Source organism: Euphorbia lathyris, chromosome 7, assembly GCF_963576675.1.
Source record: "Euphorbia lathyris chromosome 7, ddEupLath1.1, whole genome shotgun sequence".
In the NCBI taxonomy this organism is placed as follows: Eukaryota; Viridiplantae; Streptophyta; class Magnoliopsida; order Malpighiales; family Euphorbiaceae; genus Euphorbia; species Euphorbia lathyris.
The window spans coordinates 46951307-46968077 of record NC_088916.1 but is presented as its reverse complement, the minus strand read 5'-3'; the positions used below and the strand labels follow the sequence as shown (position 1 = coordinate 46968077).

Sequence of the window (16771 nt, the reverse complement as noted above, 5' to 3'; positions counted from 1 at the left end):
GGAGGGCAAAATCTGTTAATGGACACAGGATGGAGACTCCCCTGATTCACAGCTTCTTAAATCAGGTGAGCCAGCCTTTCTATAGCTATCACAAAAAGGAAAGGGCTCATAGGATCTCCTTGACGGATACCCCTAGAAGGAGAAAACTCATCAGACATATCTCCATTGATCAGAACCTGAAAAACAGGAGAAGACACGCACCCTTCAATCAAACTCCTCCAGCTCTCAGGGATACCAGCTTTGCTTAAGCTATCCATAAGGAAACCCCAGTTTAAACGATCATAAGCTTTCTCCAGATCAAGCTTGAGAGCCACGATCCCTTTTTTACCCTTTCTCATTTTCATGGAATGGACCATCTCCTGGGCAATGACCACATTGTCCATCATTTGCCTGCCAGGAACAAAGCTACCTTGATTTTGGCTAATAATCTCAGGAAGGATCCGCCGGATCCTATTAGCCACAATCTTAGTGATAGCTTTGTATAGCACATTACAAAGGCTGATCGACCTCATTTGTAAAAAGGAGGAGGGCTTTTCAACCTTAGGGATCAGAACCAGGAGAGTTTTGTTCACCAGGCTAACCTCGTTAGAACCACGGAAGACTCCAAAGATAAAATTATAGACACCTTCTTTCACCGAGTCCTAGTGTTTATGGTAGAAACTAGCAGGGATACCATCGATCCCTGGAGCTTTAGTAGCTCCAATACTGGAAAAGGCAAGATTAATTTCTTTCCGGTCGATAGGATAAAAAGCATCAGCAATAACCTCCTCCTCCAGCCTAGGAAAAGTGACCCCAGAGTGGGCTTTGTCTAGATCCACAACCTCCTCTTTAAAGAGGTCTTTATAGAACTCAAGAGCAAGGCGACGAATATCTTCTTCCTCATAAATCCAGTCACCATTAGAGTCTTTAATAGCATCGATCTGGTTCCTTTGCCTTCTAATAATAGTAGAAAGGTGGAAGAATCTGGTGTTCCGATCACCATCCTTAATCCAAGCCTTCCTAGATTTCTGGAGCCAAAGGAGCTCTTCCTGTCTAAGGACCGCTTCTAGCTTGTTCTGGAGAGATCTAAGATGACAATTCATACTGTGGTCAAAACGGATTTCCAAACAGCGCTGAATGCCTTCCATTCTCCTCAAGAGTTTATTTTTCCTTCGGATAATATGGCCAAAGATGTTTTTAATCCATCCCACCACATTCCTTCTAAACTCCTCAGCAGCAAGGAGAACATTAGAATGGGGTTGCCAATTATCCTTAACGAAGTTCCTGAACTCAGGATGGGTGTCCCAAGCAACAAGGTACCTAAACGGTCTATTTCCTTTGGGCCGAGGACCTTTAACCAGCTTAACGAGGATAGGACAATGGTCAGAGTGGCGAAAAGGGAGGTTAAGCACGTTAACCTCAGGAAATCTATAGATTGCCGCCACATTCGCATACACCTTGTCCAACCGAACAAACACGTTATTCCTTTTCCAGGTGAACTTGTGGCCAGCCGCACCAAGGTCAGAAAGCCCGCAAAGATCCATATTATGCTTATGGTTAAGGCACCGGTTGATATAATGATTACCCCCCCTTTCTGATCACTCATCCGGGCAATATCATTAAAGTCACCGGCGACCAACCAAGGATCCATCATCTTCGTACTAATAGAGAACATGATCTCCCAAAGCCTCTTCCTGTTAGTCAGGATCGGATCGGCATAGATAAAGGAAATAAAGAAAGGGTTGTTGCCAGGATAACACACCTTGCTATGAATAAATTGATTATCTATAGTGATAATATCAATATTAACACGACTTGGCTTCCAGAAAAGCCAAATCCCCCCTGCTCGACCAGCCGCCTCCGACCTGACACACTTCCAATTCTTAAACTTTTTAACCACCTCATCTGCTTTAGAACCACTAACCTTGGTTTCAAGAAGAGCAAAACAAGAAGGATTAAATTGCTCAATAAGATCATTAACATGGATGCGGGTCGCCTTGCTAGCCGCACCTCTAACATTCCAAACAAAAAAGTCCATCAGACGGAAGACAACTGATCAGAGGCCCACAACCTAGAGCAGGTATTTATTAGGGGCTCATGAGAGCCTAGACGAGGTGCCAGCCGGTCCTCGTTTATCCTAAGAATCCAAAGAACCAAGGTTCTTTTTAAGGTTAGCCTTAGGTTTTTTCAAAATAGGTTTATTAACTCATATAGACTTTCCAATTAGGGGTTCTACAAGGGGTTGCCGGACACTAAGCTCATTGATATTTACTTTCCCTGACGCACCAGTGATCTGGGACTTCCCCTTAGCATAAGCTTTGGGATCGAAGAGAGGATTAATAGAGTCACCAAGGATGGTAGCTGGCTCAGCAGGCTCAAGGCATGGCATATTTACCTCCATATGTTCATTAGGTAAATCCGAACCCTGACCATCCTCAATAGACAGGGCTCCGAATCTAGAACCTGAGCCGGAAGCTGAGACAGCATCAGCACCACTCTTAGTCTCAGGAATCCTTGCCTTGATCTCAGGAGCAATTTGGAGGGAGGTCATCTTCTTACTGATATCTGGAGCTAGAATCCGAGTAGCATTAGCACGTGGCTTCCTTCGGGTCGACCTTTTGGCCAGCATCCATGGCCCAAAGTGCTTTTCTTCACCTTGGCAAACTTCATCTCTGCCTATGATTGGCACCACCACCTCCTCAACTGCATTCCTTCTTTTGGGGCAACCATCATAGGTATGGCCATACATACCACATTCAAAGCAGATATTGTGGATACCCTCGTATTCTATGTGAAAGACCTTATTCTGAATGGAGAATTTAGACAGAAGAGGCTTAGCAAGATCAATATCAATACAAACCCTGGAAAACTTGCCTCTTACTGCCCCAACGGTAGTTTTGTCAACATGGTGAACTTTCCCAACCAGGCCACCAATCTTATTCAGAAGTCTTTCGTTATAGTACTCAATGGGTAGACCTGGGAATCTAACCCAAGTAAGGATCCTATTCACAGAGCAATCATGCGGGTTAAAGTTTAAACCCAAGGCCTCAGAGCTAAAACATGGTTGGAAATAATATAAGGACCACCATTGATGACTGCGTTATAATCTTCTGCCCTTGTAAACTTTATGACATAGTAGTCATTTTCCAGATCCGTAATAGTAACCTTCCCTTTCTTTGCCCATTGGGCCTGAATCCTCTGGGCAAAATTGTTGAAGCTTATCCTTTTCCCAAGCACAGTGACAATTAAGGAGAGTTTCCATTTGGATCTAAGGATCCGCTTATCTTCCGAAGAAAGCCGGATAACAGGACACAACGGGTCCTCTTGCTCACCATCCTCAATGTCTGAGTCAGAAAAAGCTCCCTCATAGTCCTCTTCGATAGTATCATCCTCAACCATAGGTTCTTCCTCAACCACCCCCAACACCTTGTCTCTCCAGGATGGATTTCCCAACCCAGAACCAGGGTTAACATCAACAGCGGAATTAGAATTAGGAACAAAGCCATTCTGGCAAGCCATCTCCTGTGCCAAAACCCCACTCAACGGGGAAGAGATAAAATTTCTAGCCGCCCTAGCATCCAAAACTAACATCGGGCCCGCGCTCCGACCCTCATTTCCTACCGGCATCCCCGCCTCTCTTCCTGTAACAGCCATAGCGGCAGGGGCCGGCCTACCTTCTTCACCAGCCTCATTGACGCCAGCCCCAGCCGCCACGCCAGGCTCGCGCCTACCTCCATCACATGCCGGGGCGGGACAAGGCATCTCGCCAACCAGGAGAAGGCAAGATCCTGCCCCCTGCTTCTGCCCACCTTCAGCAAAAGACGGCGATCCCTTGGCTCCCGTAGGATTTCCATCGAAACCGACCAGAGTCGGCACCACAGATGAGATCCCCACCTCCTGCCCACGATCCGAGGTACAAGATCCCGTCCCCTCACCCGACGCCACCTGGATCGAGATCCTCTCCCTCGACCTATCACGGACCCTGTCTGCACCCGACCATCTCCTTCGCGGAGAACCCGACGCCGAACCCCTCAACTCCTCCGCCAAGCCCCCGCCCGGATCCAGATCCCTGCCCTGGCCACTCGCTGCATCCCGATCCGCCGCCTCCTTCGACCTGCCGCCCGATCCCCTAAAAATCGCCCTAGTCCTCTCAACACGCTCCTTCGCCATCGCCAGTTGAGATTAGTTGATTCTATAAGTAGATATTATAATTTTAATATTTTTTTATTTTTTTATTAATATTATATTTATTGTTAATATTATTTTTAAATTTTGTCTATAAACTCTAATAATGATATACAAATGTTAGCTAAGTAAAATTATAGTAACTAATATTTAAAATGGTATAAAAACGTTAGAAATTAGTATATGTAAGGTTATTTGATATTTTATGCTTTATATATATAATGAGAATTTTTATACTATAATTTAGAAAATAATGTGTTTTGTGATAATTAATATTAGATTTATTGTTAATATTAAATGGTATAATACAAATGTTAGTTAAAAAAAATTATAGTAACTAATATTTTAAAATGGTTTAAAAATGTTTGAAATTAGTATATGTAAAGTTAATGATATTTTAAGCCTTATATATATCGAAGTTGTATTATTGATATGAAGTGTGATATTTGAACTGTGAAAATGAAATTGATGTAGATATTATAGTTTGAAAGTTTTTCCAATTTATTATTGATATGAAGTTTATATTTGAACTGTGTAATTATATATTATTGATAAATATATATAGGTACAATATAATGTCTGATTATATCTCATACATAATTCATTGGGGTGGAAAGTTAAATATTTCTACCACCAGTTTGGAATACGATGCTTCATGTAGTACGACAAGGAACAAACGTTTGAAATTTCATAATAGGCCGACATATGATGCACTAGTGTCCAGAATATCGAGAGCAATAAGATTGGATGAAGATGAAAAGTTGACCCGAATTGTATATAAGTCTCCTGGGTATGGAGAATCATTAATGACCTTTTCATATTTTATCATATGTGATGACGATGATATTGAAGTAATTTATGATAACTTGAGTTATATTCAAGGTTATCACAATGTCGAGCTGTATGTTGAGTTTGAGAGGTTCACATTTGGGAATAATGACGGATTAGGGGTCACCATGACGAACACAATTCCTGATGATAATCATCTTCAAGTGACTTCTAATTGGGATGGTCAGGGTCCATCAAATGTTGATGGCATATATGATAATCCATATGATTCGTCAAATGATTTCCTCAATTATGCAACGAGGAGTCCATTTGAAGCTGGTCCGAGTGTTCATAGTGGAGTCAGGCAAAGTGGGTTAAACAATGATCAGACATATGACGCAAGCAGTAGCGGACAATTGGCGATGATTGAAGAAGTGGATTTGGAAGAAGATGTTGATTTGAGTTGTATATCGCTCGATGAAATTGGACCTGAAGATGATGATTTCAATCATGCCGAATACACTGATGATGAGGTCAATGATGAACATGACGGGGATGGTAGGAGCATCCAAACTGAGGTAATTAATGTGACAATGAGAATGATTGATTTGAATGCAAGAGTCTCTGAGATGCCCTATTTTTATGTACGAGTAATGAAAAAATAAACGGACAAGAGTTTGTGATTAACAGTACATATGAGTACCCTATCTGTTGTTATCATTATGTGCAAGGAGCTCATTTGCACATGACCTCAAAATTAAGAGGGCCTCCAAATTTAAAATGTGTGAGATTGAATAAATATCAACTTAAATTGAAAATGAATAAAATATTGTAATAGAGTTTATTTTTTTTACCATTCCACTACATTGAATTCACATGTGAAAATCATTCAAAATGGACATCCTTTTAGTTTATTTATTTTTCTTTATATTGTTTTAATACCGATAATGAGAGTATCTATACAAGTGATTTGGGAAGAGCCTCAAATAGACATCACACGACGGGTGAGACAGCAACACGTTGTTTGAGCAATCAAAGGATCGAAGAAGCTAAAGGAAGAGGACAATACGACGTGTGACATCTTCCACACTTCGTGTAATAGAGCCAACCCAAACCTGTACGAAGAACTACTGTGTGAATCATCAAACATCAGCCATACGACATGTCAGTCATTCCACACGTCGTGTGATTTGACTTCGTCCCTAAGTTCGGCCGCCTGCACAACTCTACCAAGAAAATACTTACTGTTTTGCCATATTTGCTATTTTGCCCACTTTCCTAACTCCTTCAATTTTTGCCCAATTGTTTTGATCTAACTTGTAATATTTAGTGGGATTATTTAGTCTTTTATTACCTAGAGTTTGGAAACAATTTTTTTATCAATCAAACATATTTTCCTCTTTTAAGGTAAGGATCTATATTGAATGAGATTATTTCCTACTACTTCTTCGTTGGTTTAAGATCAAAACCATTATTATTATCACCGACCTATATCACAAGTGAAAAATCTAGCACATGAGACTCCAAAATATTGAAATTTAGAGCATAATTGATTAGTTGAGGGAAAGTAGGATGATACAAAAACATCATTTTCAAAAATGATTCTTAAAAATATTGGCAAGGAATCGTTGGAGCAAAGCAAACACAGTAGTAATTCAGAAAAAGGTTGCAGGCAACAAAAGGATAAAAAGAAGAAACACAATTGGAAAGAAATTACATCACATAAAAGAAATACATTGAAGAAAGTTGGGGAAAGTGTGTGTTGTGTTGCCCCAAGTTTTTGGCTGCAAGGAAACTAGAAAACACACCGAAACAGAAATTTTAAAATATAATATTACAACACAAAGCAGGACAAATTCGTCAATTTAAAATATAGAAAAAGCAAGAGCATTTATTTCCACTCTTGTCCTCTTCGATACCTACCAAAATCAGGTCCCATTCCCTCCTTCCCCATTTACCCACCCCACCTCCTCTCCTCTCATCTTTACTCTCTCTATCTCTTTCATTTCTTCTTCATGAAGCGTTTACTTCAAACTCACAATCTTACTGCTCAAATTCTTCCCAAAATGAAGAAGCTCAAGCACTTCGAAGATGATCATATTCATCAAGAAATTCATGACTCAGCTACTGGTTTTGTCAATTTGGATGAGAATTTGCTTTTCGAGGTCTTGAAACATGTCGATGCCACCACGCTCGGGAGGGCAGCTTGTGTCAGCAAGCAGTGGCACAGAACTACACAGGATGAGCGCCTATGGGAGCTGATCTGCACTAGGCACTGGGCTAATATCGGCTGCGGCAATCAGCAACTCAGATCCGTCGTTCTAGCTCTTGGCGGGTTTCGTCGTCTTCATTCGCAGTACCTTTGGCCTCTATCTAAGCCGCAATCTAATTCCACGGCGTCGAATCCATCCTCTTCTTCCTGGGCTAAATTTCCGCCGATTCTTGGCTCAAAACCTCCGGCAAGGTGGGGGAAGGACGAGGTGCATCTTTCCTTGTCTTTGCTCTCAATTCGTTACTATGAGAAGATGAATTTCAGTAACAGAAACAGATGAATTTTAAAACTCATCATTATTATTATTGACTTATAAATATATTTATATATAGGAATATGTTTGATTAACTCTAATTTCGGGTATTATTTGTTGTATTTCTTAATTTGGCTTGCGATTTTGTTTTCTGTCTGTTTGTTGTATTTAATCTGGGTTTTTTTCTTTCTTAGATTTGTAATCTGTAACCATATTTTAATCAATCAATTGTTGTTTGCTTAATTCCTGGGTAATTTCATATTCAATTTTCCGCTGGAAATTGGGAATTATGCATTTGGATGAGGAAAAAAGGGGAAAGGGAGAGGAATGTTGTGCAGAGAAATCCAAGTGGGTAGGGGATTTGATTGAAGAATAGAGACAAATAGAGAGAGCCAAAACAGTCCAGTTGTAATGAATGTCTGCTACTGCCAATCCTTTCTGGCAATCTTCCATTGTGAGAGACAGCGAGATTTGGATTTGTCAAACGATAGATCTATAAATGCCAAAGTCGTTCCTGATAGGATTGGATTGTCGTATATGGAGTCTTTTTATTCCTTCCCACAGGAGGGTTGAATTAGACTTTTACCTAATTATGCCTTTCTTCTTTCACATTATATTTCTGAAATGCATTCCTCTATTTTCTTCCTTGTGTGTTTTGACCTGCAAAATTGGTACTTGTCCTATGAAAGAAGAAACCTTTGATTGTTCAAATATTCAGATTATTGAAATCTTTGATTGTGCAGTACAAGCCTGAATTTGTTCTTCCATTGCTTGGGGATTTTTGGGTACTTGGCTGAGGACAAGCATTCTGTTTTGGGTTCAGACCTGCTTAGTCGTACCTTTGGTTTTTTAACCATTTATAGCCCTACTCCAGTTTCAAATTATGTTCACTGAGGCATACGGGAGAGTATTTGATAATATAAGAAGTTCAGTGGTTGCATTAGATTATGGATTTTGCTAATGAGTCGTGATTCATGTTTGTGAGAGTGAAAGAAACATGTGATCAACTGAGTTTATTAAGTTTGTAATTTTAAGAGTGATTATTGGTCATTACTGGCAAAAACACATGGGTTGGAGATAATAAATTTATTGATTTTCAAGGTGTTGTACAGGTTCGGACCATTAAATCAAGCACTTGTCTTCTTATTCAACAGCTAACCTTTCTGTATGCATAAACTGAAGCATTTTCAATTTTCTATCCTTGAAATAGATATCCTTCTCTGAAAATGATGGGGGGCACCACATGTAGTGAAGGAGGGGAGGCATAAGTATTTTCTATGTAAGGCGGTAGCAGTGGCACGTCTTATTTGGGAAAAATAATAATCTTAAATTGAGAGGCAAGAATCAATAGACCTTTTTATGGGTTTCAGTCTCCGTCCGGCCTGTTTAAGACTGCATCCAATAGATTATGTTTGAATAAGTTTGGTCCGGTCTAGGCCCATCAATTTCGAGATCAGATTAAAAAAAGGGAGATTTACAAAGAAATTCAAATTTTAAAATTTAAATACAGTTTTATCAAATGATAATTTTAATTATATCATGCCAAAACATATTAACAGTTAAACGAAATATACCTTTTGGCTGCCTATTTCAGCAGTTAACTTTTTAAAAAAATTATTCTGACATTTACTTGAGAAATAGACTCTAAACTTAGCCCCCATAAGCACCCATTTTAAAAAAAAATATAATTTAAAAAAAAAAAGATAAAGTTTAGCTATTCACTTTCGCAGATGGTTTGCACCTCTATGGGTGGGACTGTTGGCCATAAAAATTCTTTCCATTCCCAAAGGCGAGGATCAAACCCTGGACCTTTGGTTAAGGGAGGAGGAGCCTTTACCACTCTACCACAACCCCGTGGTTATCCATTTAGCGCATCTAATTCAATACTAATTTTTTTTTTTTTTTTTAATCTCAATTCCCTTTGACTCATTAACTGACTTGGGCCCGTTTGTTTTACCTGCTGTTTGCTGTTACGGTTTGCTGTTGCTGTTGGAAAAAGCTGCTTTTCCAAAAAAGCAGAGATTCTCTGCTTTTGTAAAAGGCTGCTTTTCGGGTGTAAAAGGCAAACATGAGGTAACTAACCAAACACCTACTGCTGCTTTTCAGATGTAAAAGGTAAATAGGATGTCACTAACCAAACACCTAAAACTCTCTATTTTGAAGTGAAAAGACAACCAGGAGCATGAAAATGAGCAACCAAACACCCCCTAGGTTTTTCTTTTAATCTTTCAATTCGATGAGAGGTGGTAAAATTATCTTAGTATCCATATTTTTTGGTTCACAAAAATTGATATATAAATTTTAGCTTCATTTGGATTGATTTGTTAACTCGAAAATAAAATGAATATTTAAAATTTCCATGTTTATGCATGTCACCGTAATTAATAAAAATAATTATAATTAAAATTAAGATTATTACATACAAACATTACTCCAACCTTTCATATATAAACTTTATATGTTATATATCCTTAATAGATATAGTAAAATTATATGTGACTTATAAACACATTACACGAACCTAACAAAATATTATCAAACTTTTGGAACGTTAATATGCTATTCCAAAAAATATCAAATATTTAGAAATCTTGTCATATCCTACTATGCTATTAACCCATAGTAAAATTGTATGTGACTAACAAACACGACACAAAATCAACAGTGACTCGATCTGATTGATAAGATTATGGCACAATATTTTAAGTTAGTTAAAATTAACTCGTTTGACACTAATCCGATAATTTGACACGACATGAATCCAATAATTACCACTCATAAAATTTATACAAAATCCTTTAGTAATCATTATTTCGCATATATACATGTCTTGGGTCGCCATAAAAGTCAATTGTAGACATTAAAACTTGTTAAAATTGCTCTGCTCACTTTATTTGTATTTGAAATGGTATTTTTTACATTTTAAAATATATTATTCTTCCATTTACCTTGTCTTTTCGTAACGAAAAAACAAGGTAAATGGAAAAATAATATATTTGCTTTTGTGTCTTTAGGTTAGTAGCATAGTACTTCATCCTTATTCAATAGACAGACTACAACTGAGTCTTAATTTTAATTTTCTTTTTCATCACATGGATAGATCATCGAGTTCCCCAACGAAAGCTTGTTTTTATTAATTTTGATCAAATTCATTTAGTTAGTCAGCTTGCGTGACAACACAGGACTTGTTTATTAGCTAATATATTTCCTTTAGGGTAATATTTCAAAAATAAACAACCCATTGACTAGTTCATAAAAACTAGGTAATTTTGAAACCACATTTGATTTGAGGCCCATTGTAATAGCTCGTTTAGTTAGTGTTACCAGGCATAGGGTTGGTTCGGTCATGTTAGTTATTTGGTACGGTTCGATTTTTAAAATTATACAAAAAATATTGGTTCGGTTAACCGAACCGAACCGATCCTCACCAGGCAGTTGAAGAAAAGAGATATTTTGGCAGGCTCGCAAAATTTGAACGGATCAACTTTGAAAAACAATGGAAATATTGAAACCTTTTTACAATCTTTTCCTTTTTCCTAATAGTCAAACAACAGATAAAGCCCGATAGATTTTTTTTCCCTTTTATAGCTCAAGAGCTTCTTTCTTTCCAAACCTCTCAGAAAAGATAAACAAAATCCATGAATGAAAATACTAAATTATAGTCACAAAACTAAAAATCCATGCAATACTGTCTTTATATTTGAAATCCTTTTGAATAAAACTAGCTAATTTAATTAGATCTTATATATTAAAATCATAAACTTCAAAAACCCGGACATAAAAATTTATGGATTTTGCCCTTAGTTCACTGATAATAGATAATAGGTAAATAAATCAGAATCCTACATGGAGCAATTACCGCGTCCCATCTAATAGCAATAACGATGCACAATCGCTATGAATAAAGGAGATTGGTTAAAAAAAAAACACGGTAACACTAAAAGCTATCAGTCCATATCACTAAGGCTTGTAGTTAGCACACACCAACTATGATTGGACCTATTAGGAGATGTTCTTTCATTATTAATTCTACACATTTTTGAATAACGATTAAGGTGCAGAAACTGACAAACTACCAAAAATACTTTCAACAACTTATAAATAGAAAGAATTACAGCACAATTAATGTACATCAATACAAAACCGTAGAATTATCTTATTCACCATCTTCATCTCTCAAACCCTGGTAAACTAGGACATTGGAGTGAGGTCGTCGGGTCTCGACCATTCCTTTGACTCTTTTTTGTTTTATGGCAAGAGATTACCATAAAAAATCATGAACTAAGAGTCCTTGTCGGATTTTCCACACATCAAAGTGAGATTGCCGGATCTTGTCCCCTCCTTTACTCTTTTATGTCTTATTGTAGGAGATGACTATCATAAATGATGTACTGAGAGTTCCTCTGTGCTTTCACCTTTATCATTAACTTGAAAGTTCTTTTAACTTTCGACCATCCTTTATTCTAGAGCTGATGATGACAATACTATTTTAAGTAACTTCAATTCCTAAACTTTTGGTTTTGAGGTCATTTAGTTTTTTTAGGAGAGAGAAAATGATTGTTTAACAAAATGAGATATAAAAATGGCGATTTTGAAAAATAAGAAACGTGATTGCATGAAAAATATGGTTCTAAACAACTTTCATTCTTTAACTTTTTTCATTACGAGATCGCCAACCGTTATTTTGAGATCGTTTACTTTAATAATATAATTTTATATTAGTAAAGGGAAAAATTCAGATATTTTTATTTCCGATTTTGAAGTCGATGGACTAAAAAGTGTTGATCTCTAGTTTCAAGGGGGAGGGGTGAATGAAACTATTGGTTAATTTTAACCTCTTATAGATTTCTCTCTTGGCGTTTAAATGGCTTAGCACAAAGGCAAGCTTTAGAGTCAGAGCTTATATGTGAGATAACAACATTAGAGCAAGTAATATAATAAGAGGTGATATAGGCGGAGTTAAGAAATACATTACTTGGCAGATTTATATTGGTTCAGCCTCTCGCCTACATCCTCAGAATACCTTCTTCTGAGCTTTAATTCACTAAAACACTCTTTAACGGGTAGAACACAAACCTTTATACAATAGACGAAGCTTCTGTAAAGTACCTTGTTCACACTCAACTATCTATCTATCTAGTTATTTGTCTATAACCGAAGCAAACAACAGAGCATCTGATTTACAAATAGAAAATGGGGTCTAATATAGAATACAGCTGAAGAATTATCTCTCTATTGGACTTACACAAATATTAAAATGGTTGTGTATTATACATATTGCTCTAGTTTCACTTGGAAGCTTTTGTTTAGCTCTTGAATTTGTTCAAAAGTTTTGATTGATCTCTTGGATTTTCAAAGTGTCTATAGTCCCTTTAACTTGGATAAAATGTTCAATTATCCCTCTAATTTTGCGTAAAATGTAATCAATTAATTCACTTGTTTGCAAAGAAAAAAAGTAAGTTAAATACGGAAGATGTGTTGCACGCACCTTATAATGTTATTAAATAATTCACATAATAGATTAAAAAGGAAATTCTTATTTGCTCTACGATAAAACTTATATTCTTTAATATTAAAACTACATACCTTGATCTTGGTTGTTTTACGTTTTTTTTAAGACGCGTGCAATACACCTTCCGTATTTAATTAATTTTTTTTTTGCAACCGAGTGATTAATTAATTATATGTTATGCAAGTTTAGGGGGTTAATTGAATATTTTACATAAATTTAGAGAGCTATTGATATACTTTAAAAGTTAAGGGGCTAATCAAATTTTTTTGGACAAGTTGAAGGGGCAAATGATGTATTATCCCTTTCATATAAATAAATAATCATATGATAGTTGGATTCACATTGGAATATTATTAGAATATGATGGAAAATGGGTTATGAGTAATAGATGACGTATCTGTTCCCTCACAAGTAATTTGTTTGGCTTTTTGAATCAAAACTTTGAGATTAATTACGCTTGCACTTACGCAGGTAACACTTCATTGACTCTCTTAATTACTGTATTTTGTATATTGACTCTCTTAAATATAACAATAAATCAAATTTAGTACAGTATTTTAGATCGAATATATAATAAATAGTGTGTGAAATCCTCAGTAATTGTGTTCTTCAAGATTGTAAAATGAAAATTGAAGCAATTGGCAATGAAAAATAAATAAATAGAATGAATGTGATATATGGTGTAATTAGTCTAAGAGGTTAATTTATTTGATAATATTAGACGACTAAGATAGAATTGATGCATAGCAGGGTCAATAGTGATAGACTAATTTTGAAAAGGAAAGGTGGCGGCAAAGCCATGTGGTTGAAAAGTAGTCAATCATCAAACCTAAATCGGACACAAACATCACTTTTAGGAATGTTGCATGAAATTCCATGCAAAGCTCTGTCTATATATATAGAGGAGACATGGACTTCCAATGTCTCATCACAGCAACAACAAATTCTATAACAACAATGGCTTTGAGTTGTGTTTCTTTTATTGTTGTGATTCTGATAGTGTTGGGAAGCTCATCTTTTATGAGTTTGGAAGGTCGTCATCTAAACAAAGGGATTGTGAACGTGAAGAGTGAAGGACCTAGCCCTAGAGGAGGGGGTCATCAATATACTCTTGGTGTTGGTGGCATCAAACACTCTGGTCCAAGCCCTGGTGGTAAGGGAAATTACTACACCAATCTTGGTGTTGGTGGGATCAAACATTCTGATTCTGCTCCAAACCATCATGCCTATAATGCTCCTCCAATCCTGGGAGATATGAAGCATACTGGTCCGAGTCCTGGAGGTCGGGGAAACTAATCGACGACTACTATGCAACTGCATGCTTCTGCTTCATTCTTATCTTTCTGTTTCACATTATTTCATTTCATTTCTTATTTATATTTCCACACGTTCTTCCTCATCTTCTTCATTCTTCTCATTCTTTTATCTATATACAATGTTATTACTTGTAACGGATTTCGATTCATTATTAATGTAATGTAACAATCAAATTGATTCATTATCTCTCATCTCCACTTACCAAAATAACAATTTAACTTTATATTAACAACCCAATTAATTTAAAATTTTAAAAGTTTAATTCTTTCATACTTTGTTAAGAAATTAATTATCCTACAAATATAGCTTAATTGGTATACTTCTAGGTTTGAAGGTGGGAAGTTGTGGATTCAAACACATATATATATATATATATACACATTCTCATCAGAAGATATAAAAATAGTTTCATATATTATGCATGAAAATAAAGTAAGTACTCACCTTTTATTTGGAATTCAAAGTTGACAATAAAAGTCAAAAACTATCCGGGTAGGAATCCTCTAAAGTTGAAAAGCCTCTAGAGTTGTTGGAGTTGTAATCTCAACCATTAATTGCAACATTAATGGATGAGATTTAATTGATAAATTTTAATATATAATTAGTCATTTATTGATCAATCAAATCTCATCTATTCATTTTGTAATTAATGGTTGAGATGCATATAACTCCACCAACTCTAGAGAATCTCTACCTAAACTATCCTGATGCTAACGAGGGTTGGTTTGTATGATAAAGAGTTGAATATCTATTTGTCAAGTCGGAAAGGCATTTCGCGGAAATATATTGACATCATAAAGGACATGTATGAGGGAGTATGCACGAGTGTACGTACTAGTGTTGGGAAGACTGAAGAGTTTCCTATTACGATTGGAGTGCATCAAGGTTCCGCACTAAGCCCATTTCTTTTTGCCATCGTTATGGATGAACTAACAAGTTCACTTCAAGATGGTATACCATGGTGCATGCTGTTTGCAGATGATATTGTGTTGGTTGATGAGACGAAAGAAGGAGTGGAGATGAAGTTGGAACTATGGAGGCAAACTCTAGAATCTAGAGGCTTTAAGTTGAGTCGAAGTAAGACAGAATATTTGGAGTGTAAGTTTAGCGGCCGTAGGAGTAGGGAGGCAGGGACAATCACCCTAGATGGGAGAGTTGTTCAGGCCTTGGATTGCTTCCGGTATTTAGGATCTATTATCCAAACGGATGGAGAAGTAGATGGAGATGTTGCTCATAGGATTAAAGCTGGTTGGTCGAAGTGGAAGAGTGCTACGGGTTTCCTTTGTGATCCCGGCATGCCTAATAGATTGAAGGAAAAATTCTACCGGACGGCAATTAGACCAGCATTGTTATATGGTACGGAGTGTTGGGCAGTGAAACACTGCCACATCCATAAGATGTCGGTGGCGGAGATGCGTATGTTGAGATGGATGTGTGGTCACACGAGAAAGGACCGGGTGCGTAATGAAATAATTAGGACAAAAGTAGGGGTCACATCTATTGAGAATAAAATGAGAGAAAACCGACTAAGGTGGTTTGGCCATGTGAGACGTAGAGCGCTTGATGCGCCGGTTAGGAGAACCGAAGAGTGGCAAAGGGATGTAGTGGTGAGGGGTAGGGGAAGACCTAAGCAAACTTGGAGGAGGGTGATCGAGAGTGATATGAGTTTATTGAGAATTGAGGAAAATATGGTAGTGGATAGGACGGAGTGGAGGGAGCGAATCTGTGTCGCTGACACGACTTGATTTTCACGGTTTTATATGATGGTTCATGTTAGCCGATCCCGAATCATTTCGGGACTAAGGCTTTGTTGTTGTTGTTGTTGTATTGGTAGATAATCTGTAAAGTCCGACTTTAGAAGTGGATAAGTTTACCTTACTTAAACTTTTTGTAAAAAAAAAAAAAAATCCCAATAAGTAAATATGTCTGATTTTTTTCTTTTAATACTAGAATCTTGATCATCATTTATTGTTTATCACATTTAAAATTGTGGTTTTCAAATTAGTTAGTGCACGTGTCTATTTTCTAAAAGCTTTCATTTCTGAAATTTTTTTATAGTTACGAATAATTTTTTTTGCAGTTTTTAATATATCTATATCATATGAAAAAAAATTGTTTCTGAAATATACATTTGAACTTTTCCAAATCTCTCATTATATCTATTAACTTCTTGAATTTGTTGAAAGACATACGTTTGAAATTTTCCAAATCTCTCATTATTCTATTACTGGATTTATGGAGCTAATAGAAGTTCAAATGATTAACGACATACTTTTAGAGGGAGAGATCAGAATAGCTATTTCCGAGGAATTCATATTCCAACATTTTGTTCAACCTTTTTTAGATAGCTATTCCATGGATAGTGTATTAAATAAGTGAAGGAATAAGATTCTTTTATTCAACCTAGAAATAACTATTCCTAATCAATATCATCTTCCATTTCCAAAATTAAAATATTATAGCCAATTTCTCAAATCCTATAAAT

At 36.7% G+C, this 16771-nt stretch overlaps 1 protein-coding gene across 1 annotated transcript; it reads left to right on the top strand.

The window, feature by feature from the left end:
* Positions 1–6863: 6863 nt before the first annotated feature.
* Positions 6864–7700, top strand: LOC136201482 (F-box protein GID2-like). The gene has a single exon (XM_065992159.1). It carries the CDS (start codon positions 6948–6950, stop codon positions 7482–7484), a length of 537 nt encoding a protein of 178 aa, XP_065848231.1. The 5' UTR covers positions 6864–6947; the 3' UTR covers positions 7485–7700.
* Positions 7701–16771: the final 9071 nt, after the last annotated feature.

Excerpts from the sequence above, each read along its gene's own strand:
- LOC136201482 (XM_065992159.1), top strand. The coding sequence starts at position 6,948 with ATGAAGCGTTTACTTCAAACTCACAATCTTACTGCTCAAATTCTTCCC.